At 48.4% G+C, this 26135-nt stretch overlaps 1 protein-coding gene across 1 annotated transcript; it reads right to left on the reverse strand.

Annotated features, from left to right (window-relative positions):
- Positions 1-2336: 2336 nt before the first annotated feature.
- ANGEL1 (angel homolog 1) lies at positions 2337-24302 on the reverse strand. The gene is given in 11 exon segments (XM_002691122.6): positions 2337-4298; positions 5002-5165; positions 5689-5758; positions 14310-14420; positions 14730-14856; positions 17141-17574; positions 18149-18218; positions 18680-18906; positions 20291-20311; positions 20314-20868; positions 24178-24302. Coding segments are annotated over 11 exon segments (2004 nt in total). The 5' UTR covers positions 24242-24302; the 3' UTR covers positions 2337-4137.
- Positions 24303-26135: the final 1833 nt, after the last annotated feature.

Below are 26135 nucleotides of genomic sequence, written 5' to 3' on the forward strand. Positions count from 1 at the left end.
GAAGCTCTGCAACCCCGTCTGCCAAGATCTGACAAGGATCCTGACCACGACTGCGGAGGGCAGTGGTGACAGGGTGCTGATAACACCAAAGCCCAAGTCGACCGTCCCACATGCGGGCCGCCTGGTAACCCTTACCATGTTTGCCAAGGGATGAGGGGCCCGCTGAGGCCTGGCAGGTGGTGGAGACGGGCCACCTCAGCTGGCCTGAGGGGACCGCACCCTGAGCAGCCCACATGGGGATGTGCGGTCCTTCCAGTCCCCAGCCAGAAAGGAGTTGGTTGTGGGAAAGACAAGACCTGGAAGGATGTTAAGTGTGGAGCCTCCACGCTAGCTGTGTGAGGACTTCGGCCTTATGGGCATGGTAACTGACGAGGGTGGGGCAGAAGGCAGTTTTCCAGTTGAGGTACCTTAAGGTCATAGCCTCCTAACCCGGGAAAGCTCACCCCACCAGGCCGGTTTGTTGGGGAGAGAAATGATGGGAGAGGTGCAGGGGGAAGAGTGTGGAAGTGTAGGGCCTCGGGGCAGCTCTCTCCCTAAACATAGGGAGCAGTCGGGGGGAGGGAACTAGAGGAGGTAGGCCCCTGCCTGCTCCCCGCCAGGGGGAGGTAAGCCACGCTTTGCCTTAAGTAGCCAATCAAGAAACAACCCCCCCCACCCCACCCCCACCCCGGTGAGTAGCTACACGTGGGGAAGAAAGAGAGAAAAAAAACAGGGCTTAAGACAAGCCAGCAGTGGACTGGTTGGTTGCTTCCCTTCTCCAAGACCCAGCCCCGTGTCTGCCTTACAAGACAACCTGGCCCTCCTACTCCCAGAAGACGCTGTGTTCTGAGGAGCTGGGTGGCAAGAAATCAAGCAAAGGAGAGTCTCAGTTTCCCTCTTTGCGATCTCTGCTTCCTCAGAAGTAAAGGTAAGACATGCGCACCTGAACCGATCGTGGAAAGGGAAGCGCCCTGACAGCCCTGAATCAACGCCCCTTGCAGATGCTGTGTAAATGCAGGTCACCGAGGGGAAGCCCTTCAGGCCAGGAAAGGACTCCTGGGGACACGCCTCAGAGCTTAGGGGCTATAAAAGAATTCCAAGCCGAGAACTGTCCAGACTGCCTAGGGGAAACTGCTGCTGCTGCTAAGTCACTTCAGTCGTGTCCGACTCTGTGCGACCCCATAGATGGCAGCCCACCAGGCTCCCCCGTCCCTGGGATTCTCCAGGCAAGAACACTGGAGTGGGTTGCCATTTCCTTCTCCAATGCGTGAAAGTGAAGTCGCTCAGTCGTGACCAACTCTTAGCGACCCCATGGACTGCAGCCCACCAGGCTCCTCCGTCCATGGGATTTTCCAGGCACGAGTACTGGAGTGGGGTGCCATGGGCATCCTTAACTCCCAACTGTTACCAATAATTGCCAATTACTGTAATTACCAATAATACTCTGGGATTCCTAGCATCCTTTCAAACAATGTAACTTCAGATCTGAAAATTCCTGACGAGTGGAAAACAATACTACTTTAATTTCCATTTCACCAAGATATCTGAAACACAGGGAGAGGTTAACTTACCCACAACCACTGAGCAACCAGGCCAAGATGACAGGCGGTGATCCTAATCCCTGGCTAAATTCTCTTTCTGCTGAATCGTAACCCAGGTGTTTCCACTGGTGCCCGGGGAGCTTTAAGTAACACAGATTCTCAGGTACTGATTTAAAGGTGTGGAGCCTGGGCTTCAGTTCAGGTGAGGCGTTAAACCCCACCTGGCCTCAGGGCTTCTCCCCACAGGCACAAGAGCTGCGTGAGGAGGCCGGGGGAAGACAGAACTCCCAGCGGACTGAGGCCTGGTAAAGGAGGGACAGCTTTCCAGCAACAGATGGCCCACAGCTCAGGCCTGGCTCCAGAATAGGGAAGAGATGATGATCAGAAATAGAAACGCGGCGAGAGGCATCGGCCATGCGCATCACGCCTCATGCAGCTGCCACAGCTTTGACCAGGGAAAACGCTTCTCTCGTCCTGCTTTTTGCCACAGACCCTCCTCTGCTCAGACTAGGGGGAGAGACAAGGGCAGCAGATAGAATACGAATGAAAGCAGCTGAATGGACCACTCTCCTCGAGCTGGGAGAGGATAGAGAGCTGCACCCTTTGAAGGTCGGGGCAGGAGGCTGCACGCAGGCCCTGTTCCTCAGAGCAGTGGGCATCCACTCAGTTACCTAGGGGAGATGACAACCCTTTTCTGTGGTCTAGATGTAGGGTTAGAAGCCCCACCCCAGGTCAGTCTCTTGCTCTCTGCCCGGCTCATTCTCCAGGCCTTCCCTTCCCCCATGCTCTTGGGGATCCTAATAAAATAATCAACAGTTGGGGGGAAAAAGGTAAACCTTTATTTGGAAAAGAGAATTCAAATGACCATTTAAACCCCCCTTTCATTTCCAAAACAGAAACAAGTAAGAAAACAAGGAAAAGATTATCTATCAAGCTCCTGCCCTCTGCCATCTTTAGCCATTTTTAAACTACACTGCCTGGCAGAAGAGAATAGCTGATGGGCCCTAGTTCTAGGAACCAAGGAGACTACCTCAGGAGATGTCCAGGAAGAGACAAACAGAATGGATGGTGGGGTGTGGACAGATGGGCCTGGGGCTCAGACAGGCACATGCCCAGTACCCAGGAAACAATGTTTAAAAATACACACGCAGAGATAAATCCCCCAGAACCAAGGCATGGAAAGCTTATAACCATGAATGCAGCAGCAGAATCCAAGCTGGGTCTTTGGCTCTCAAAAAAAAAAAAAAAGAGAAAACGTGAACCTCAGCTAACTGTCCCTAACTTTAGCCTCTCTCAGCTATATCCTCCAGTCCCGCTCTGGGGGCCACATCTGCAGGGCCAGCAGCAGCTACTGAGTGACTGGAGGTGTGAGGAGGAGCCGGCCAGGAACACCCCACGCCATGCCCAGCAATGAAAGGCTATAAGGCCTGCAGTGACTCGTGTGGGCGAGGGAGCCCCCTGAATGGGCCAGAGAGGGGGAAAGCAGGGACAACCAGCAGCGGAGGCTGGGCCAGCTGGAGCAAACCCTCAAGCACTGCCATGTCCGCGTCTCGGGCCACTTGTGCCCAAGGCCGCCTTTCTACTGAGAAGGTTTGGCCTGGGCTCAATCTCGGGCTTTTCTATGGGCAAAAAAAGGGAAGGGAATGTGGTCGGCAGCAAACAGTAAAAAGCAGTGGGAGGAGAGGAACAGAGAGCTGCAGCTGAGGTGTGTGAGGCAAGAGGGCAAGTCCCTGAGGTCTCGAGTCCGCTGCCTGCTCTCCTGCCCCAGGACTCCCACCCTCACCCCGGTCCTCCAGGGAGACCAGAGTTTTCTGACAGTTCTTTCTACTCAGCCTTGAAGCACTCTGAACCTCGAACCACTCTCTCTGCCCACTGACCCTCCACCCGCCGCCACAGGGCAGCCTGGGGAAAGGGCCCAGCCCTGGGGAAAGCACGCAGGCTGGTGAGGCGCTCTGGGCAGGAGGCTCAGAGGCTGCAAAGACCGGATGTGCACCCAAGTCTGCGGGGCCCACTTGTTCCAGAGCCCCAATGGAGAGGACCCCCTGGTTGGCCAGATGAATGCCTAATGAAACATAAGATAAAGGGAGAGCAGAGCCCGTGACCCACGGCCCCAGCGTGGCAAGCAGGCTGGTCAGAGACAGGCGTGACCACACAGAAGAGCGCGTCTCAACATGTGCGTGTCTGTGCATGTCTGCAGGAGGGTTGGGCCCTCGGGTCTCAGGCAGGGAGAAGGTCGGGTCAGAAGGCACCACCAAGAAATGGCCTAAAAACAAATAACCAAGAAGATCAGTAGCTCCCGCAACCCTGGTAATCAAAAATCAGTGGGCAGCGCTGGATACATGGAGGGAAGGGGGGACCCCCTGCTTATGCCTCTCCCGAGGCCACCCCCTCATGTGGCACAGGGTTAGGAAGAGGCTGGGGCGGGGCAGGGACCACAGGCAGAGAATGTGGACAGGCCTGGAGAAAATCTAACCGTGGGGGAGAAGGGAATGAGGAGGGGGTGGGGAGGGGACGTTAAGTTTCTTGGATCTAAGTTTCCAGAAGCGTGGGATATTTCCACAGTCTCATCCGATGAGCTCTTCTGGAAGAGAAGAAGCGCTCTTCCCCTGGGAGCCCATCATGGGGCCGCGATTTCCATCCCGAAGCTAGCCAGTAGGCAGAGGTGGTCTGAAGAGCAGAAGGGGTTGGGTAAGCCGTTGGCAGCCCAGAGGATCTCTTCAGAGAGGAGCGAGAGCCGGCCCAGGAGCTTGAGGGTTCCATCCTGATACAGCCTGCGATCTGGAGCACAGAGCGGAGGCCGGTGGGCGATGCAGCCACCACCACATGTCCCGGGGCGGGAGGGGGCCTGTGGGAGCTTCACCTTCAAGACGCTGCATCTTCTCGGCCACCCACCCTCCCTCTCACCTCCTGCAGCCTCTTGGACGCTCCATAATATGTCAGTGAATGGAGTGAGTGGGTTCGGGGGCTGTACCAAACTAGAGAATGCACCTCCAAGCCCAGAATTACAAGATCTTCCGATTTTCCGAGAGAAGTCAGAGAGTTTCTGTGTAAAATCTGATTTTTAAACATAAAACCCAAACACTGTAAAAGACATGCTTTAAAGAAAATAGGCGTGGGGCTGGCAGACTGCCACACTGTGACTACAGTGAGGGGCGAGAGGACAAGAAACTGGCTGGGTTTCTAACCTCACCAGACCCTCACTAGCCAGCTGCACTGAACAAATCCAATCACCTCCGAGTGCTCTATTTTCATCTTGAGAAAGGAGGGATGGCTTGTTCTGCTACAAAGATAAAAAGAGAAGCCGGGCAAAGGGCCTAAGGGAAGTACGATGAGGATGACCAGCATCAGGCAGGTCTGAGATCTGCTCCTTTGCCAGGCAGGTCGCAGCAGCCCAAGTCATGTGATCAGATGCCTGACCTACCATCAGCTCCCAGAGACTCTTGGGGGTAGCATCTGGGAATCCAGGATCCACCAGGCTTACCAGTTCTGTTCCCATTCTCGCAGGACTCAGCTGAGAAGAAGATGTAATCCACTGTCGTTCCCAGACCCAGGGGCATTGTGGTGACCTCTGGGCGGCCGTGCTGGGGCAGGAAATGAGTATACACCGAGGTCAGGTGTAGGCAGTGCTGGATGGTGCCTGCAGTCCTACGGGGTGGAGGGGGCGATAACCAGTCAGCAAACGCTACTGAACTTCTCCCAGGGTCACTTCTCTGTGGATTTTATAAAGCTTTTTAATGGATGACCCCAAATAACTCAACCTCAGCAAGTTCCTTCCCATGCTAACCAGAGATGGAGAGTCTTAGCTAAATCAGCCTAGAAACAGACACATTTATATTCAGCCCTGTTGATGTTCCTTATCCCCCACCCTCCTCTTGCTACCTGGTGAAGTGTATACCTCATGTACCCTTGTCTGTGGGTCAGCAGGCTCTTCTGTGAGGCCTTACGCCCTAAGGAAACGTGCACGGGGTTTTCATCTGTAAGAACCTGGGTGGATCGCCTCTGGCCTCTGCACACCTGTATGTTCCTCCATAACCTTATCACATATTAGGGGGAAGAGAAAACTCAGCAAAGTGTTCCCCCAAATCAGGCCCAGGAAAGCCAAAAGGAGCATCTCTAATACACCTCAATGGAGCTGCGATGCAAGCAGAGGGAACTGGAAGAAAATTACCTGGGGACATCCGGCTCAGACTCAGATGTATCTTCCTCAATGACAGACTCAGCCCAGCCAGCAGGTCGCTCTGTAGAAGACCGGAGAGAGGAGTTTTATCACTCAAAGACAGGGAAGGAGGGTCAGAACTTTGCACCCTGAAACAGCAGTCAGATCCTTGACTGGACTGTTCCAGAAGGGAAAAGGGAAAGAAAAAACATGAAAGGAGGAAGAAAACAATGGACCGGAGTCAGGAACCTCAGGGAGCAGACAGACAGGGGCCTCTGACGCAGACATCTCTTCCCTGGTTCAGCAGCTTTTTAAAAAATTTACACTTTAAGTTTTAGAATAGGTAATAACAGTTACATGGTTACAAAAACCAAAATGTAGAGAAAACCCTCAGTGAAAAGTCTCCTTCCTACTCTGGGGCCCTTGCCACTCAATTCCTCTCCCGAGGGGCAACCAACATTACCAAATCCCTGGTGTATTCCTCTAGAATCTTTTATCCCACACAATCCATTGTGTATTTACACATATCTACATATGTATGCACATACATATGTATGTATACCCTTACACACATATATGCATCCGTACTTACACATACCTATATATATACACACACACACTCAAAGAAAAAAAGACACACGTTACCATTATCAGGAGAGAAAGAGGGAATATTATTACAGGTCCTACTGGGCATGCTACAGTTCCTGGGGTCATAAAGAATCAGACATGACTTAGCGACGAAACAACTACTGACATTAATAAGTGTTATGGACTGAATATTTGTGTCTCTTCAAAATATGTTTAAGTGCTAACCCTCAATGGGACAGCATTTAGGAAGTGGGGCCTTCAGGAGGTAATCTGGCATTGAGGGTGAAGCCTTCATGAATAGGATTGATGCCTTTTTAAAAGGGATCCCAGAGAGCTGTCTCACCCTCTCTCTGCTGTGTGCAGATGCAACAAGTTGGCAGTTAGCAAACAGAGCAGAGTCCTCACCAGAACCAGACCACGCTGGCACCTGGGCCCTGAACTTCCAGACTCCTGAACAGTGAAAAATAAAGTTCTGTTGTTCATAACCCACTCATCTATGGTATTTTGTTTAACAATCCAAACTAAGAAAATAGAATAACAAGGATCAACAAAATTGACAAACACTTAAGACAGACTGACGAAGAAAAAAAGAGAAGACTCAAATTACTAAAACCAGGATTAAAAGAGAGGACCATCACTACCGATCTTACAGAAATTTAAAAATTATAAGGATACAGTTAAAAACGGTATACCAACAATCTAGATGACTTAGGTAAAATGGAAAAATTCCTAAAAAGACAAAAACTACATAAACTCATTCAAGAAAAAGAAGAAAATATGAATTAGCAATTGTTATATATTATGACCAAGTATTTTTATCCTAGAAATGTAACGGTTTAACAACTGAAAATCAATTAATAGAATATTGAAAAATAAAAACCATGATCATCTGAATAGACAGAAAAAACCTTTGACATAATTCAACACTCCTTTATGAAATAAAAAACCCAAACTAAAAGCAAAACAAAACTCACAACACTAAAAAAAACTAGGAATGGGGCTTCCCAGCTGGCTAAGTAGTAAAGAGTCTGCCTGCCAATGCAGGAGACATGGGTTCAATCCGTGGTCCGGGAGGGTCCCGCATGCCTCGGAGCAACTAAGCCCACAACTAAGTGTCACAACTATTGATAGTTTGATATATGGCCAAGTCTCAGGAATTTCCTGTGGATATTTTAAAAACTTGTCTTTGCTCTGCCTTTGAAGTTCAGAGTTTAATATGTATCAACGAGATTTACCATACAACATGTTACTTCAGTTCAGTCGCTCAGTCATGTCTGACTCTCTGCAACCCCATGGACTGCAGCATGCCAGCCTTCCCCGTCTATCGCCGACTCCCGGAGTTTACCCAAACTCATGTCCATCAAGTCGGTAATGACATCCAACCATCTCATCTTCTGTTGTCCCCTTTCCCTCCCACCTTCAATCTTTCCCAGCATCAGGGTCTTCTTCAATGAGTCAGTTCTTCGCATCAGGTGGCCAAAGTATTGGAGCTTCAGCTTCAGCATTGGTCCTTCCAGTGAACACTCAGGACTGATCTCCTTTAGGATGGACTGGTTGGATCTCCTTGCAGTCTGAGGGGCTCTCAAGAGTCTTCTCCAACACCACAGCTCAAAAGCTCAATTCTTCAGTGCTCAGCTTTCTTGATAGTCCAACTCTCATATCCATCCATGACTACTGGAAAAATCATAGTTTGACTAGATGGACCTTTGTCAGCAAAGTAATGTCTCTGCTTTTTAATATGCTATCTAGGTTGGTCATAGCTTTTCTTCCAAGGAGCAAGTGTCTTTTACTTTCATGGCTGCAGTCACCATCTGCAGTGATTTTAGAGCCCAAGAAAATAAAATCTCTGTTTCCATTGTTTCCCCATCTATCTTCCATGAAGTGATGGGACCAGATGCCATGATCTTAGTTTTATGAATGTTGAATTTTAAGCCAGCATTTTCTCTCTCCTCTTTCACTTTCATCAAGAGGCTGTTTAGTTCTTCTTCACTTTCTGCCATAAGGCAAGAGTCATATGTATATCTGAGGTTATTGATATTTCTCCCAGCAATCTTGATTCCAGATTGTGCTTCTTCCAGCTCAGCATTTCACATGATGTACTCTGCATAGAAGTTAAATAAGCAGGGTGACATATACAGCCTTGACGTACTCCCTTCCGGATTTAGAACCAGTCTGTTGTTCCATGTCCAGTTCTAACTGTTGCTTCTTGACCTGCATTCAGATTTCTCAGGAGGCAGGTCAGGTGGTCTGGTAGTCCTATCTCTTGAAGAATTTTCTACAGTTTGCTGTGATCCACACAGTCAAAGGCTTTGGCGTAGTCTATAAAGCAGATGTTTTTTGAGAACTCTTGCTTTTTCAATTATTTAACGGATGTTGGCAATTTGATCTCCGGTTCCTCTGCCTTTTTCTAAATCCAGCTTGAACATCTGGAAGTTCACGTTCATGTATTGCTGAAGCCTGGCTTGGAGAATTTTGAGCATCACACTACTAATGTGTGAGATGAGTGCAACTGTGTGGTAGTTTGAGCGTTCTTTGGCATTGCCTTTCTTTGGGATTGGAATGAAACCTGTGCCAAGAGCGATGCTTCTTAAGGCCCACCTGACTTCGCATTCCAGGATGTCTGGTTCCAGGTGAGTGATCACACCATCAGTTTATCTGGGTCATGAAGATTTTTTTTGTATAGTTCTTCTGTGTATTCTTGCCACCTGTTCTTAATATCTTCTGCTTCTGCACTCATTTCACATGCTAGCAAGGTAATGCTCAAAATCCTCCAAGTTAGGCTTCAACAGTACGTGAAGCGAGAACTTCCAGATGTACAAGTTTGATTTAGAAAAAGCAGAGGAACCAGACATCAAATTGCCAACATTTGTTGGATCATAGAAAAAGCTAGAGAATCCCAGAAAAACATCTCCTGTTTCACTGATTACATGAAAACCTTTGACTGTGTGGATAACAACAAACTGGAAAATTCTTAAAGAGATGGGAATGCCAGACCACCTTACTTGCCTCCTGAGAAACCTGTATGTGGGTTAAAAAGCAACAGTTAGAACCAGACATGGAACAATGGACTGGTTCAAAATTGGGAAAGGAGTACAACAAGGCTGTATACTGTCACCCTGCTTATTTAACTTCTATGCAGAGTACATCATGTGAAATGCCAGGCTGGATGAATCACAAGTTGGAATCAAGACTGCCAGGAGAAATATCAACAGCCTTAGATATGCAGATGATACCACTCTAATGGCAGAAAGTAAAGAGCAACTAAAAAGCCTCTTGATGAGGGTAAAGGAGGAGAGTGAAAAACTGATTTAAAACTCAACATTCAAAAAACTAAAATCATGGCATCTGTTTCATAACAAATAGAAGAGGAAAAAATGGAAGCGGTGACAGATTTTATTTTCTTAGGCTCCAAAACCACTGTGGACATTAAGTGCAGTAATGAAATTTAAAAGACACTTGCTCTTTGGAAGGAAAGCTATGACAAACCTAGACACTGTATTAAAAAGCAGAGACATCACTTTACCGACAAAGGTCCCTATAGTCAAGGCTATGGTTTTTCCAGTAGCCATGTATGGATGTGAAGTTGGACCATAAAGAAGGCTGAACACTGAAGAATTTATGCTTTTGAATTGTGGTGCTAGAAAAGACTCTTGAGAGTCCTTTGGACTGCAAGGAGACCAAACCAGTCAATCCTAAAGGAAATCAACCATGAATATTCATTGGAAGGACTAATGCTGAATCTGAAGCTCCAACATTTTGGCCATCTGATGCAAAGAGTAGACTCACTGGAAAAGAGCCTAATGCTGGAAAAGAGCCTAATGCTGGAAAAGACTTAGGGCAGGAGGAGAAGAGGCCAAAAGAGGATGAGATGGTTAGATAACATCACTCACTCAATGGACATGAGTTTGAGCAAACTCTGGGAGATAACAAAGGACAGGAAAGCCTGGCATCCTGCAGTCCATGGGGTTACAAAGAGTTGGATACAACTTAGCGACTAAACAACCACCATATCCAATTAAGTGAAAGTTGCTCAGTTGTGTCCAGGCCAGAATACTGGAGTGGTAGCCTTTCCCTTCTCCAGGGGATCGTCTCAATCCAGGGATCGAACCCAGGTCTCCCACAATGCAGGAGGATTCTTTACCAGCTCAGCCACAAGGGAAGCCCATATCCAATTAAAAGGAATTCCAAAAAGAGGAAGCAGAAAGTAGAAAATTATTGAAAAAATATTACCAGCAAACCATCATGAAATTTCAGAAATCAAGGGATTAGAGAGAATGACCAGTCTCAGGGAGGCAAAATATGTGACATACAAAGAAAGGATCAAGAATCAAAATAGAAGCAGACTTCTCCCAGAGTTTGCTCAAACTCATGTCCATTGAGTGAGCGATGTTATCTAACCATCTCATCCTCTGTTGGAGCCTGCAAGACAATGGACTAAATTACTTTTCAAACAAGACCTTTACCCTTACCAAAACCTCATACAAGTGTGAGAACAAAAAACAGAAAAAAAAAAAATCAAGTGTTTTTGTTTTTGTTAGCACATGAAAAGAAAAACCAAAGAGAAAGAAAACGGATTCCCTCAGCCGCAAGTTCTCCTGCAGCTCTGTGTACAAACAGCACCTCTCTGGCAGTTACAAGGGACCCACGCCTCTGCCTGCCCCACCAGGCCTCATGAGCACACTAGCCCCAACTGCCCCCATCTGAGCTAAGACAGCTTCCTGAACCATTCAGCACTGGTAGCAGTAGAGAAAGTAAGGTCTGCAAATACTTGGGAAAAGGATAGTAAGTTGTGCAGAAATAGGCCAGTGCGAAAACTGTACTTTGAATTTTCCAGGTTCAAAACCTGATCAGGTCGCCTTTGCTCTGTGGCCATCTGGCCAGGTTGTAAATAGTAGTTGCTGCTGCTAAGTCACTTCAGTCGTGTCTGACTCTGTGCGACCCCACAGACGGCAGCCCACCAGGCTCCCCCGTCCCTGGGATTTTCCAGGCAAGAACATTGAGTGGGTTGCCATTTCCTTCTCTAATGCATCAAAGTGAAAGGTGAAAGTGAAGTCGCTCAGTCATGTCCGACTCTTAGCGACCCTATGGACTGCAGCCTCCCAGCCTCCTCTGTTCATGGGGTTTTCCAGACAAGAGTACTAGAGTAGGCTGCCACTGCCTTCTCCTGTAAATAGTAGTTAGTCCACTGTCTTACAAAAGTCATCTATTAGCAACTGTTTTTTTTTTCCTAGAATGCACTTAACTAGGCTCACGGTTTATTCTTTCATGTTAAAAGACCCAAAGCTCTGTAAATAAATGGAAATATGCAAGTGCTCATGAAAAAGAAAACACAGTAACCCCTTTCGGTGTCTTTAAGAACCATACTGGAAAGAAGAAACCACTAATAGTTAAAAATATTTATAAGAGGGGGACTTAAAATTTAGATTCCCATCTTATGAAGTATTCCCTCAAAAAGAGAATGAGGGAGCGTGAGAATCACAGTGTTTCTTTTTTTTCATTTGTGTGATGTAAAACACACTAGCACATCCAATGTCAACTTGTGGGAAAGTCAGACCATCACTACCTACCACTGAGCTCCTCTTGCAACTCAGATGCTTCCCATTAAAGTCAGTATCACAGTCAAGTTGGCAAGTTTTACTGTGCACAGTTGGGCTGGATGACTCTGGCAGCAGATTGGAAATATTATTTGATAGCACATCTAAACAAATCCTCCAGAAAAAAAGATGACTCACTATGATGTCCTCGTACTGAACTCGTCTTTCTACCCATGGTCTAAAAGTGATGGTAGCTTTTTAGACTTGGGGTCTTCAAAAAAGATTCATCAGGAGCCTGTTCAGCCCTGGATGGGGCTACTGAACAAACAGAAAGGCATGTTCACAGTTTGTGGAGGATGGGTGTGTTTAATCTCAATTTTGAAAATACTGCTATTATTGGGCACTGTTAGTGAACTGGATATTTTCCCCCTACATAATGATTCTACTTACAAAGTGATTGTCAGTATGTATTTAAAGTTCTTATTTTGTTATTAAATCAAAATGCTTATTTTATGTTTCAAGTACAGTACTGATTTTTTAAAAACAATCTATTCTTAACATGGAATTACCTATGTGGGATCCTACTACTGTTTAACTTGAGGATTCTGAATTCTTAAAACACTCATCCACAGCTTCCCTGCCTGAGTCCAACTGATACAAGCACTTACCCCAGTTCCTGGCACATGCCAGTCGCTCTGTGAACAATTTTATTGTTACCACCACAGCTGTAATAATACATTAGAGCTTTGCAATTAAAAAAAAAAAAAAAAAACCCAAGCCATTGAAATGCTCACTTCTTTGTGTAAAATGCCAATGCAAGTTAAATTCCTTCAAGAAAACAATGAGTTCATTGTTTACCACCAGTCCTTTTATTAATACTACAGTTTTTTCAGTCACTGCTTGGTCATCTTAAGTTATTCTTCTAGCATTTTCTTCAAGAATGAGTTTGGAAAAAAAAAAAGAATGAGTTTGGGTTGAGTATAAAATTCTTGAGACATACCTTCTTTCCTGGAAACTTTGCTCTCCAGTGTTCTAAAGTCGAATGTTAATTTTAAGAAATCTGAAACCTACCTAATTATTTTTACCTTTAAAGGTAGCCCGATTTAAAAAAAAAAAAAAGGTATCCCACTCTTTTTGGTTCAGTTGTCCAAAAGATTCTTTCATCTTTGACTTCTGTTAATTTCATTAGGAGGTCTTACTGTCAATTCTCCTATGTCAGTTTTCCCTGAGATGTGGTATATCCGTCTCAATCCAAAGATTCAGATCTCTTCATCTGGGGAAAATCTTCCTTATGTCCTACCTTTAAATGTTCCTTTTGTGCCATGATATTATTGGCTTTCTTCCTTGTAAATGCCAATTATGTATATGTTCAATCTCTGTAACTCCCACTCCCGTCATATTCTCCCCAGCACTTTCTATCTTTCCTGGCCTCTGCCTCTTGTTTTCAGCAATGCCTCTTCTCTCTTGTGCTGCATCTAATTTTGGCTTAATTTTAAGTGATTTTTTTTCACTTTTTATTCCACTTCTTTCCTGAGCTCAGCAGCTTACATTTCATCCTCTGGATCTGCATTCCAAGTAATGGGCATTTTCCTTATGACACAGGGTTGTGTGAGTCCTTTTAACCTTTACGTCTCCCAGCCAAAAGAAATGTGCAGCTCCGTAAGCATTTCATCTCCCCCCTGCCACTTAAACAGACTGTTTCATGCAAAGATGGCTTGATTCCTTGATCAGTCTTTTCTCCAATGCCTCTCGGGACCAAAAGGGTTCATGCAATTTCATTTCACAACCTGTGCCATCCTATTCCTGTTGATGAAACAAGGGATTCTGATTTTGTGCCTCAAGGTTCACGCCTCACCATGAGAAATGAACCCTGCTGGTCCTTTTTGAGATTCATACACAGTCCCACAGACAAGTCTCTCCACACCTCCTCCAGCTGGATTGCCAGTGCTTCTTGCAGCCATTCCACCTGTGCTGTGCTTCCCGATTTCAGATATCTTCAGGTCTCCTGGCGTTCTCAAAGATGGAGTTTGATTTTTTTTCTTTTCCATTCTCCTTGTTGCTTTGCAGTAGTAGTTTCAAAGACAAGAAGTGGACAATGTCAAGTATATACTCTGCTATGTACCATCTGAAAGTTCCCAGTAGGAGTAACTTTTTATTACAACCAGGAGTACTGTCACCTTACGATTTTCATGTCTGTTTTCTCTCTCATGTATGCTGTACACATGCTAGGTATGTATTAGCAACTTTAGCTTACAAAGCTTCTGGCATACTCAAACCTGGTTAGAACCCAAGTCTCTTGATTCCCAGTCCATGTTCTCAACACGTTGCACATGGCCAGTGAACCTCACTGACCTTCCCCTTAAGTGTATTTTTTACCAGAAGCTGATATCTAAGAATTATACCTATAGAAGACTAAAAACCCACATAACTGACAAACATCAGAAGTGAAGAGGAAAGAAGACCAAGCTCACTTAGTTGGACAAGTCAGGGAGCAAGCTGAGCCCCCGTTACCTGGCTTAGTGTCTGTCACTCCTTCCAGAAGAACCAGTCCCACAGGTCGCCGGCAGGCCATGCTGCAGAAGCGGAAACGCAGCAGGAAGTCTCGGCTATACTTGCGTCTCTCTGTAGACCAGGGAAAGCCATACAGTGAAAGAAAGGAAGAGGAGTCACGTGCTGGGACTTCCTCAATCCCAAGAAGCTTCCAGTGCAGGGACACAGAGGGAGTCTGGCCCTGAAGACGAGGAGATTTTCCAAAAGCTATGACGGACAGTTGTCCATTTCACTGGGGGACCACGAGGAGGACGATGAAAAATATAAAGGAATGTGCTCAGAAAACTGAGGGAATTACGCCTTCTCTTGTCAATGAAGTGCCAGCTTTCTCCCAGAATGGGCAGGGAAGGACAACCAAGCGAGACGATGGCACGTGCTCACCTGAGCTCGTGGGGTGACAGGAGGTGACATACTGACAGTAGTCAGTGATACCCAGGGAGCTGGGCCACAGTGGGGCCTGCAGCTTCCTCTGATAAAGCTGATGGGAGAAGTCTTCCTGTCCAGATACCTATGAGCAAAGAGCAGACGGCAATGAGGAATCCGAGATAGAGAAAGAGAGAAGCCCGTGTTTGGGGACATGCGGACATACACACACACAGTCACACACTACATACAAAACACGTCAGTCTCAGGGGAAAGTTAAACATAAGGAACTAATTAAAGCTATTTTTTGTTAATTAGAAACACTGCAATGTCCACGAGACAGGGATAAGGGGAAAGAGAATAATGTGAAACAAAGAGAAGAGAACCATGTGAACACAGGGTCCCCTGAATTTCACCTTGGAAAAATCTACACTACTCTGCCAGGGAGTATCCACTTTCAAGGGCTTTAATTTGCCATGGGAAAAGGTTTATTTGGATCTTTGGATCTTCTGGATCGAAGTCTAGCATCTAAAGCCCATTACTGGGAAATCACAGGGTCAAACCAAACGGGAAATGCACCAAAGCACTTTACCGTATCTACGCCACCGTCCTCGGTCAAAGCCCATGAGCAGCCTGGGAGTGGACCGAACGTAGTAGGGGAAACATTCGGCAGCATCAGTCATCTGCACATCTCCAACGCGTGTAGCAAAATCCCCTTTATTTCATTTACAAACAACAAATATTTGAATGCCAACTATGTGCAAGACACTAGCCATGTGCTGGGGAGATAATCTCTCTGCCCGCAAAGGACAAACATTTTCAGTATGCCATCAGAAGAAAACACACCTTCAACTGAACGGCCATTTACTAGCTGTGTCACTTTGGGCAAGTCAGTTAACACCTCTTGGGTTCAATATCCTCTCCTATTGAATGGGATAATAATACCACAGACAACCAAGAATCTCGACAACAATAACCACTACCAATTATTGACTGCTCCCTTTGAAGCAGGAACTGGAAAACACTCTATGTGCATTATTTTAATGAATCCACCAAAGAAGACCCTCAGAAGTAGGTCTCATCATATTCCCCAGGGTCTGATGAGGCCAATGGGGCTCACGGAAGGGAAGTAACTTGCCCAAGGTGGCAGAGCAGGGATCTGAATGCAGGACTGTCTGGCTTCCAAATGAGTGCACTTTGTTTAATGGCAGCTGTCATGTGGGAGGCCCTTTTCAAGTTTACTTCTCATTCCCTGAGCCCCTTGGTAACAGCAGCAGCCTCCTGGCAGGATAATGCCTTCCTCTTTGCATGTGGCAACCAGGACATCGCTGGCACTTAAGTAACCTCATTAAAATAAAAGCCCAAAGGACTCGACAATAATTCAGTCATCTTACGTCCTTTCTCCACTGCGCCTTGCCAAAAGTTAAGGAACAAATTGGATCAGCAGGGGCAAAAGAGAGAAACAAGGAGATTAAGTGACATATAAAGGAATCAGCACAAGCTGAATGCTCCTCAGCAGGGCTAAATGAACCACAATAAAACTGTAATACAGCTATGTTACAAAGATTCAGCAGTCAATAGGAATGAGATAGATACGTATGTACATTGTTGAGTAAAAAAAATAAAAGCTAGAAAATGAAATATACAGTAATATGTCACATTTATAAACACATACAATAGATTAGATATCAGCCGTTAGAAGCAGTCTCAGCATAGTACTGGAGGGCAAGAGCCCTGGGGCCAGACCGCCTGATTACAAATCCTAGCTCCACCACTAACAACCTGCACAAACTAGAGAGAGTAAATGACCTAACTTTCTCTCTGCCTTAGGTTTCTCACTTCTAAAATAGAAGCAATGATAGAACTTGTGGCAACTGATGAGTTAACGTAGGTAAAGTGCTTAAAATAGCATCTGGCAGAGTAAGTGATTCATAAATAGAGACTATGACAGTTACATCACCACAGCAGTTTAGGTAGCACTGCAAAAGCACTGAAAATGACCTGGAAGAACACCACCAAACTCTGAACAGTTATTACATGACTCTAAGGGGAGACGTGGGAAATGCGGGTAATAAAGCAGGCTTTGGTCTTAAGCCTGCTTTATTACCGGCCTTTCCCACGTCTCCCCTTAGAGTCATGTAATAATCCTTGAATCCTTATAGAGAGATACTTGTGTACATCTGTGCATTTACTTATGTACTTGTAAACTAAACATAAATTAATGATAAAAACTGAAAGGATTCCAGTATACCAAAGGCACTCAAGAGCTCCTAACTTCCAGGTGTGGGTACCAGAGCTAACAACAGGACAAGAGACAGCCGGAGGGAGGCAGCACAGGTGTCCCTTGGGTCCCTGCCACACAAGCAGCCCTGCACGCTGCAACCCAATCCCCCTCTAAGCCAACCCCGCAGTGGCTGCTCCCATCTCACCTTCCAGGCTGGCATCCCGTGGTACTGGAGCTCCCCGTCCCTGATGAAGTTGTAGAGAGGCGAGTCGGGGACAGAGTTCAGGTCCCCACACAGGACAATGGGGCAGTGGCTGCCATCTGACAGCCTGGCCACCTTGTCCACTTCAGCCAGGAGAATGGCCATCTGGGCCAGCTTGACGTCGCCCCGCCGTGGGTTGTACAGGACGTGGGTATTTGCCACACATAAGGGGGCCACCGAGACTTGCCCCAGGCCTTCTGGGACCAGTGGCTGCAGCAGCAACACTAAGCCCACGTTGTCCCGATTGAGGAGCTCCAAGCCAGGCCGAAAGTACTCCACGGGGCTGGCGCAGAGCAGACGGAATCTCGTGGGCTTGTAGCAGACAGCACAGCCATCTGTCTTACACCCGGTCCTCCTCTTGTAGAAACAGGTAAAGCCTGCAAGGAACACCCCGCCAAGGAGATGGGTCAGGGCCCTTGACCCGATGGCAGTAGCCCAGGTGTGTGCACCCAGTGACCGCTCCTGCTGCTCAACACAGGGGAGTCCGTGCCCTGACACATCCCTGGGTTCTGCAGAGGTTCCCTTACAGCGGTAACCAGATGGCTGTGCAGCTAGAAGGCGAAGGAGGGACAGAAGGGTGGATAGGAAAAGCATGGACTCCAGGGTGAGACAAGTTGGAGTCCAGGCTCCACAAGCTATGAGCTTTTTTATTTATAGCTTTGTGACCTTTGAGCTAGCCACTCAAATTTTCTGAACCTCAGTCTCCTCCCTATAAAATGGGTATAATAATTTCAGCCTCAGAGAGTTGGTAAATAGATGTAAATAAATGGCAATGGATGTCAGAACTACTTTAAAACTTCAGGACTCTTGTTTTTCTTCTAACTCCACACGAGGGAGCTAGCTCACAGGTGAGAGGGTTTACTGAGAAGAAAGAAGAGATGGTGCATTCAAGAGAGGGCAGACAGGGTGGGAGGAAAAGAGACTGGCACACGCGCCAGGGAGCGGCATTACCCATCATTCTCAGAGAGGGCTCCAGCTGCTCCCAGTAATGATCTTCCTGGACTTCCTGGAGACACAAGATCTGGGGAAACGACACAGAGACCAGTCACTCCAGGGTAACGGAGGGCACCGCAGTGCGACTCCCTCCCCATGAGCAGATGCTGAAGCCACGTGGGAAGCTGCCGTGGGTCTCAGGCTGGGCCACACTGACACTTCCTCTGGGGGCTGACTCTTCCCCGATTGCCACTGCAGCAAAGAACAGGCCCCGAGTGAAGGTGGATTTTCCTGCTCCTTGAATCCCTCAAGTCTTCCTCCCTGCACAAAGGCACTAGCGAGGGTGTACCTATGGAGAGGCGTCTTAGTATCTGTCCAAAACTCATTGACACCGGGCAGCAAGCTCCCATCCTAAGCCGGGCTCCAATCACATGAACAACTGTGGGTGAACTCATTTTTCTAAGGGCACAGGGAAACAGCCAGGGTCCGGAGCAAATGCAAGATGGCACACCCCCATCCACCCCACCCTCCCCGCCCGCCTTCGCTTACGTCCGGGTCCCAGTGCTGGAATTCCTGCATGAGATTCGCAAAGCGATAGCTCCAGTTCAGGATGTCTGGGTGGCAATGCAGATAGAGCTCGGAGCTCTGCTGCATTAGGTCCTGGGCCAGGATATTATAGGACATCAGAGTGAACTGGAACTGAGGGCCATCCCCTGCCTCCAGGCCCTGAACATCTGGCTGAGTGGAGAAATCCTCCCATTCTCGCCACAAGATTTCTGCAAAGGGGTTGGGAAGAAGAGGTCCGTGGTTGAGTCCATGCTATCCACAGGGCCTACCATCTCTACTCCTGGCCCTCTGATACTGTGACAAAGTTCCCTTTCTCATTTTCCCTGTAATCCATCCCTTTCTGTGGTGATCTGAACAACACTCTAAGGACAGCCTCAGACCAGAGTAAGCTCCACAAAGCCAGAGATGATCTTGGCTTGTTCACCACTGTATCCCTAGTACCTGGCATAATACCTGGTATTTAGTACACTAAAGTCAAGGCTATGGTTTTTCCAGTGGTCATGTATGGATATGAGAGTTGGACTGTGAAGAAAGCTGAGAGCCAAAGAATTGATGCTTTTGAACTGTGGTGTTGGAGAAGACTCTTGAGAGTCCCTTGGACTACAAGGAGATCCAACCAGTCCATTCTGAAGATCAGCACTGGGTGTTCATTGGAAGGAATGATGCTAAAGCTGAAACTCCAGTACTTTGGCCACCTCATGCGAAGAGTTGACTCATTGGAAAAGACTCTGATGCTGGGAGGGATTGGGGGCAGGAGGAGAAGGGGACGACAGAGAATGAGATGGCTGGATGGCATCACTGACTTGATGGACGTGAGTCTGAATGAACTCCGGGAGTTGGTGATGGACAGTGAGGCCTGGTGTGCTGCAATTCATGGGGTTGCAAAGAGTCGGACACAACTGAGCGACTGAACTGAACTGAACTGAAAGTTCACTAAACATGGCCAGCAATTCCTCACTTTTGATAAAGCCATGGGTCTCCGGGGAATCACTCAGATGAATGCGCTTAACAGTCATCTGAGATTAAAGACATTTCTAGAGTAATCTCAGCCTTGGCTGTTTTCTGACCTCTACACCTAGAAGGGCCTATAGAACCAGAAACTGTAATGTGTCCCCTATATCCTCTGGAGCAGGGAGCTAGCTGTAGAGTGGATTGCAAACCTATGTGAGGCACAGCCCTCATTCTCCAAATTTTAACGGAAGCCCAATACGTAACACAGATAAAAATGGAGTTATCCTGTTTGGGGCACAGAGCGGAGTCCCTGAGAGCGCTCCACCCCTACCCCAGGTTCCTCCAGAGAATCAATAACACAGAGAATGAGAACTGGGGTCTGCTTTCAGTTCTACCACTACCTAGCTACGTGACTTTCAGCATGTCCTGCCACCTCTCCGAGCCTTGATGACTTCATCTCAAAAGGCCACAGGGCTAGAAGAAATGACCTCTAAGGCCCCTCTGGTTTTGCCGCTGCAAGTCTCAGAAAACCAAAATGTGGCAGCAGAGCTCCACAAAAAAGGGCCTTCTCTTTAGCAACGGCTTTGCCCACCTCCGAGACGACCGCTACCCCAGCTCACTCAACCGGCTGTCAAGACTCACCGTGATACGGGATTTCCACTGGGGAGGCTGCAGCTGCCCCAGACCCTCAAAGGGCCAGACGGGAGCCTCTTCCTGGGGCACAGGCTCCGGTGCGATGCTCCAGGCCACCACCGCGGGGTCCTCGTCCCACTGCTCTGTGGCCAGCGCACCCATAGGGAGGACAGCACAATCTGTGTACTGGCGGCCGGTCTGCACAGGCACTGCTGCCCACATTGGGCCCTCGACCTCCGGCAGCGGCTCCTCCTCTCCTAGCACCTCGGGAAAAGGCTCCTCCAGGTTCTCCGCTGCCCGCAGGTCACTCAGCTGCCTGCTGGACCACGTGTCCTCCGGAGCAGCATCCTGTTCTCCGGGATTATCCATCAGGAGGGCCAGGCTGCTCTCGGCGAGTCCCTTATCTACAAGGGGACCGTCGCTCACAGTTGACAGCACCTGGCTCGACCCTTCTTCCCTCCACTGCTGCAGCAGGCCCTCACACTCCTCCTGGTCGGGGCCCCGAGGGGCCATGGCAAAGTTGCCTTCTACCTGGGAGGACGAGCTCTTCGCCAGGAGGACATTTTTCCGACATGTGAAGAAAGCATCTAAAAAGAAAGCCAAAATACCATGTTACAAGATGATGGCATCATTCAACTCACACTCCTCTCTCAACTTCTGACGTAAGTCTCACGTGCGTGCGTGCTCAGTCGCTTCAGTCGTGTCCGACTCTTTGTGACCCTATGGACCATAGCCTGCCAGGCTCCTCTGTCCATGGGATTCTCCAGGCAGGAATACTGGAGTGGGTTGCCACGCCCTCCTCCAGGGGATCTTCCCGACCCAGGGCTTGAACCTTGGTCTCCTGCACTGCGGGCAGATTCTTTACCACTGAGCCACGGGAAAGCCAATAAGTCCCATACAAACAAGAATTATATCCACCGTGCTCATTGTTGTATCATCACTGAACCTGCCCGTTTTAGGGTCTGGAACATAATCATCACCAGAGCCAAGTGCTTACTATGTGTCAGGCACTGTTCTAAGTACTTTAAAAGTATTTTAAAAGTACTTTAAAAGTAATTTACATGGTAGGGATCTGATAAATACTCTGTGCGTGAATGATAAGAATGGCTATCCCATATACTCGAGAACAGAGATGATCACATATAACCACACTCCTTTTGTCTGGAGGTTAAGAATCCTATTAACTTCAACTCTCTGGTTCTAAGAGCCACATGACACTGGAACCAGCTGCTGCTACTGCTGCTGCTAAGTCGCTTCAGTCGTGTCCGACTCTGTGCAACCCCATAGACGGCAGCCCACCAGGCTCCCCCGTCCCTGGGATTCTCCAGGCAAGAACACTGGAGTGGGTTGCCATTTCCTTCTCCAATGCAGAAAAGTGAAAGTGAAGTCGCTAAGTCATGTCCGACTCTTCGCAACCCCATGGACTGCAGCCTACCAGGCTCCTCTGTCCATGGGATTTTCCAGGCAAGAGTACTGGAGTGGGTTGCCATTGCCTTCTCCCTGGAACCAGCACTTGACCATAATCATAACTGTGGGTTGTGGCCCAGCACTGAAATGAACAAAGCTGTGTGACCTTAGACAATGCCCCTAGTGAGATGGACTTACTCTTGACTGCAAAATGAGGACGAGGGAACTGTGAATTGGATAATCCCCAAGAGCTTTTCTAGTTCTATAAATTTCCCCGTCTATGAATGCATTCCAATAGGAAGTAGACAAAAAGGGTGTCTCAAAATCTGGACAATCTACCTTTTAGCAAAGGCCTGCGGTCCTCTTCCCAAAGCTATTTACTCTACTCATAAATCTTCACAAATACCATTATCAGCTTTCCCATTCCATAGCGCTCTACAGGCTGCAATCAGAAGGTGCCAACAACTCACAGCAAGAGACAGCTGCCACCTCTCTGCTACAGCAGCCACAATGACAGTCAACAGGCAAAAGAAAGTAGGTGGGAAAAACTCTAAAATTAGAAGCCCCAAAAATCCAAGCACAGTGCTGTGGTGCAAACAAAACGTCCCCCAACCAACACACACTAGGTGACTTGTTTATATCATCCAAGTGACATGGATGATGTCCCTCCATCACTGGAGGCACATTTCATAAGTTCCTTTTTTTAAGGCAAGAAAAACTTCAAAATGGTTCAAATGTTGAAAGACACTCTTATTTATGGCCTGTGTGGATATAGGTCCCTCAAACCTCAAAGTGGTTTTCAACCAAGGGTGATTCTGCCCTCAGAGAACATTTCCACGTTGTCTGGAGAAACAGCGGTCGCCCCAGCTGTGGGGACGCTGCTGGCATCTAGTGGTTATAGGACAGAGAGACTGTGAGCATCCTGCAGTGAGAGCGGCAGCTCCCCAGGAACCATCAAATGTCAACAGTACTCAGAGTGGGAGACCCCACTTTACACCCATGTGCCTGGTTGCTGGCTTTAGTCTCAGGGACTCGCTAATTCACTGCCCTTTGAAACATCCTCTATTTACACCAAATGGCAGAAGTTCTTTGATTTATGTGTGTGAGGTTACTAGTTTTCAAATTTAGCAGGTTTTGATTGGTGGTGGTTTGTGTCTTTCAGCAGAATTCTTTTATTAAAAATAGAAAATCTGTAGAAGCCAAATGCACAAATACAAATGGGACTACTTTAATAGGTGTGTACCTATGAATGGGGGGAGGCCCACACCTATGGGTGGGAGGGCGGCCAAAACTCTGGCTATTGGTCAAGAAACCTCTGGACTAGAGCTCACTAAGTATAGGTCACTGAGGCTGCCATTATGAACGCTGGCAAAGCTCAAGAAACAGCAGCAACATGGTTAGAGGAATATGAGATGGTCCCTCTGAAAGCAATGGCTTCTGTGGAGTTCCTCATTTCTAAGGAGTATGTATGCGTACACAAGACATTCTCGGATTCCTGAATTGAGTGTCTACTATAGTCTGGGTAGTATGTTAGCAGTAGATAACAGTGAGCAGAACAGACAGCCCTGCCTTCCTGGAGCTTGCATTCTAGTGGGCAGATACAAACATGCATGTACATACTTTAAGTGTTTTATATGAAATATGAACAGAAATCACACACACACACAAAAGCACAGAATGCACAAAGCTGGACCTATTTCTAAGAAATAGAAATTACTCTATTCTAAAACTCCTTCTTAGTCTGTCCTGTCCCCTAAAATGCCAGAGAGAAGTCCAGGAGTTCTGTGCGATCTCCGAGAGGAACGGATGGTCTCTTAAGAACCTCGGAAAAGTCAAAGGCCAGGGATGGGGTGCGCGGGCAAACCCTGGCAAAGTTAAACAGTAACTCTTCTCCAGGCCGCCGCTGAGCACTGCCTCCACCCACGACATGTCTAAGCGCACGGAACAATGGCTTCAAAGATGAGGTTTCAACGTGTCTCTGGATTCTGTTGTTTTGCAACCAACGACTCCGCAGAGAGGCAGCTGGGAAAGGCGACTGTGGAGTCGACCCAGGGGAAGGCAAGGCAAGTCCAGGTCTTCAGTACACAGACCCTTAAAAGGCCGAAGGGCGCCTGTCCACGGAGAATTCGGGCACTCGCCTGGGCCCCCAAGGGGGCCAACCCTCCCTGACCCCCCGAGAAGTGACTCAGCGGGCCCCGGCGCCTCTCCGCGCCCGCGGGGCCAGAAGTGGGGGAGAGGGGGGCTCCCGCCCCTCCCCCAGCCGCCTCCACGTTGTAACTGTGGCCCGACGCCTCCAGGCCACCGGCGTGAGAAGGTCGGTGGGGGGTGCGGCCCACGAGGGTCGCCGGCCAGGCCTGGGCCTCACGGAGTCCAGGATAAGCCGGTCGTGAGGCCGGCCGCGCAACGCACGCCGCCCAAGACCCCGCGGAGGCCCTGCCAAGGCAGGCCTGGAGGCTTGGCACCCGCCCTTCAGGACGCGGGGCCGGTACCTGAGAGGGCGCGGAAAAGGCGCGCGGCCGGCAGCAGCAGGTAACACAGACACGACGCAATCATGGCCGGCCGCCCGCGCCCGCCGCCCCTTCTTTCCGCCGCGGCGAGCCAGTCTCCCTCCACTAGCCCCGCCCCCGGATCCGCCCCGCCCCCGGGCCCACCCCGCCTCTCCGGCTCCGCGCCCCGCCTCCCCGGCCTTGCTCATGTGACCCCGCTGCGCCTCAACAACAACTTTATTGGGCGTGCAGGGCCAAGATTGGGAGCCAGTTCCCAAGGCAACCGAGCGGAGCCGGCAGGTCCTGGCTCCCGGCGGCGGCGGCGGCGGCGGCAGCTGGTGCTCCGGCATTTGACATTAAACCCCTCCTTGCAGCCCCCGTAGTGTTATTACTAGTCCACGGTTTTATTCCCACTTCTGCCACCTGACTGAGTGTCCACCTTGGGTGCGCCACCTAACCATTCCTTCCATCGGTTACCACGTCTGTAAAATGAGGGGCTAGACTGTCTCTTTAAGGTCTCACCCAGCATGACTTTTGTGATCTTGCCCTTCTCTGCTTACATTGGAGACAGAAAACTCTTCCTCATTTTTCTCCTCTTCTTAACTCTCTTCCTCAGCTCAGATTTAGGTCACACATGGAGTCCATTCCTTGCTTCAGCACATACGATTTTGTCTCCTGCCTCATCCTGTTCCAAAGGGGCCCTTTCCCCAGTAATTTGGAAGAAAGGGAGTGTCCCACTGGTAAGGGAGCCAAAAAGGGAGGTGGTGAACCCTCCACAAAGGCAACCGGACCAATCTGGTTGGTTGGTTCATTTTCCTCCGGGTGTCTGTGACAATGCCAGGCACATAGTAGGGACTAGATAAACCTAGTTTATCTAGTCCCTAAACCTTGTTGACAGAACAAAATATGTGTCACTAAAATAAGGCCAGTTCTTCCACCAGCTCTGTGCTACCCAGACCTCTTTAATCCTGTCTTCCCCTTTCCCACTCTCCATCCATCGCCTGCCCGACCACACTGTAAAGAAGGAGCGACCGTTCAGTATCCCCAGTTTCAGTACCCAGTGTCTGAGCCGTGCGATTTCCGGTTTGGGACTGGCGCCTTGGTTGTTCCGGGAAGCCCTCTGGAGAGTCACCAGATCCAGGACCAGCTGGGTACATCATAACACTGCAAGGCTGGAAGGAGGAAGGAGGAGTCAGTACCAGTGGCCTTCCCACCCTGGCCCCTTAGCTCTAGAGGCGGCGTGTGCCTTCCTGCAATCCTACTCTTACCTTCTCCAGGGATGAAGCAGAGGCCACTGGGGTAACCTGAAGATTGGGAAGCCTCTTAGGAACTAGCACATAACTACCTAAGGAGCCCCCCAAATCAGATTGACTTCCTTAATATGTGCTTAAATAAACCTTCCTTGCATGTCCTTCCATTTTGTCCCAATAAGTTCCAAATCAGATCCTAAATCAAGGCACTTATCTGGAGACTCTGTGTGTGTGTGTGTGTGTATTTAGTGGCTCAGCCGTGTCCAACTTTTTGCAACCCCATGGACTAGAGCCCACCAGGCTCCTCTCTCCATGGAATTCTCCAGGCAAGAATACTGAAGTGGGTTGCCATTCTCTTCTCCAGGGGATCTTCCCGACCCACGGATGGAACCTGGGTCTCCTGCATTGCAGGCAGTTTCTTTACCACTGAGCCACCTGGGAAGCCATATCTGGAGACTAAGTTATGGTTCCCTTAGCCCTTGCAAATATTTTTAAAATACAACTTCCTAAAGCTCTTATCCCAGGGCTGTGACTTAACAGGTCAGATACAGGGCCCTTAAACACTCACCAAGTTATCCTAATACATGTTCTCTGCTACAGGACCTACCCTCAGCTGGGCTATTCAATGTACATGTGGGCAAAATGTGTCAGGCCAACTGATGCCAGGTTCTTTCAGAGACTTTTCCTTAAGTCAATTAAGTGAGGCTGGCT

Source organism: Bos taurus, chromosome 10, assembly GCF_002263795.3.
Source record: "Bos taurus isolate L1 Dominette 01449 registration number 42190680 breed Hereford chromosome 10, ARS-UCD2.0, whole genome shotgun sequence".
Classification (NCBI taxonomy): Eukaryota; Metazoa; Chordata; class Mammalia; order Artiodactyla; family Bovidae; genus Bos; species Bos taurus.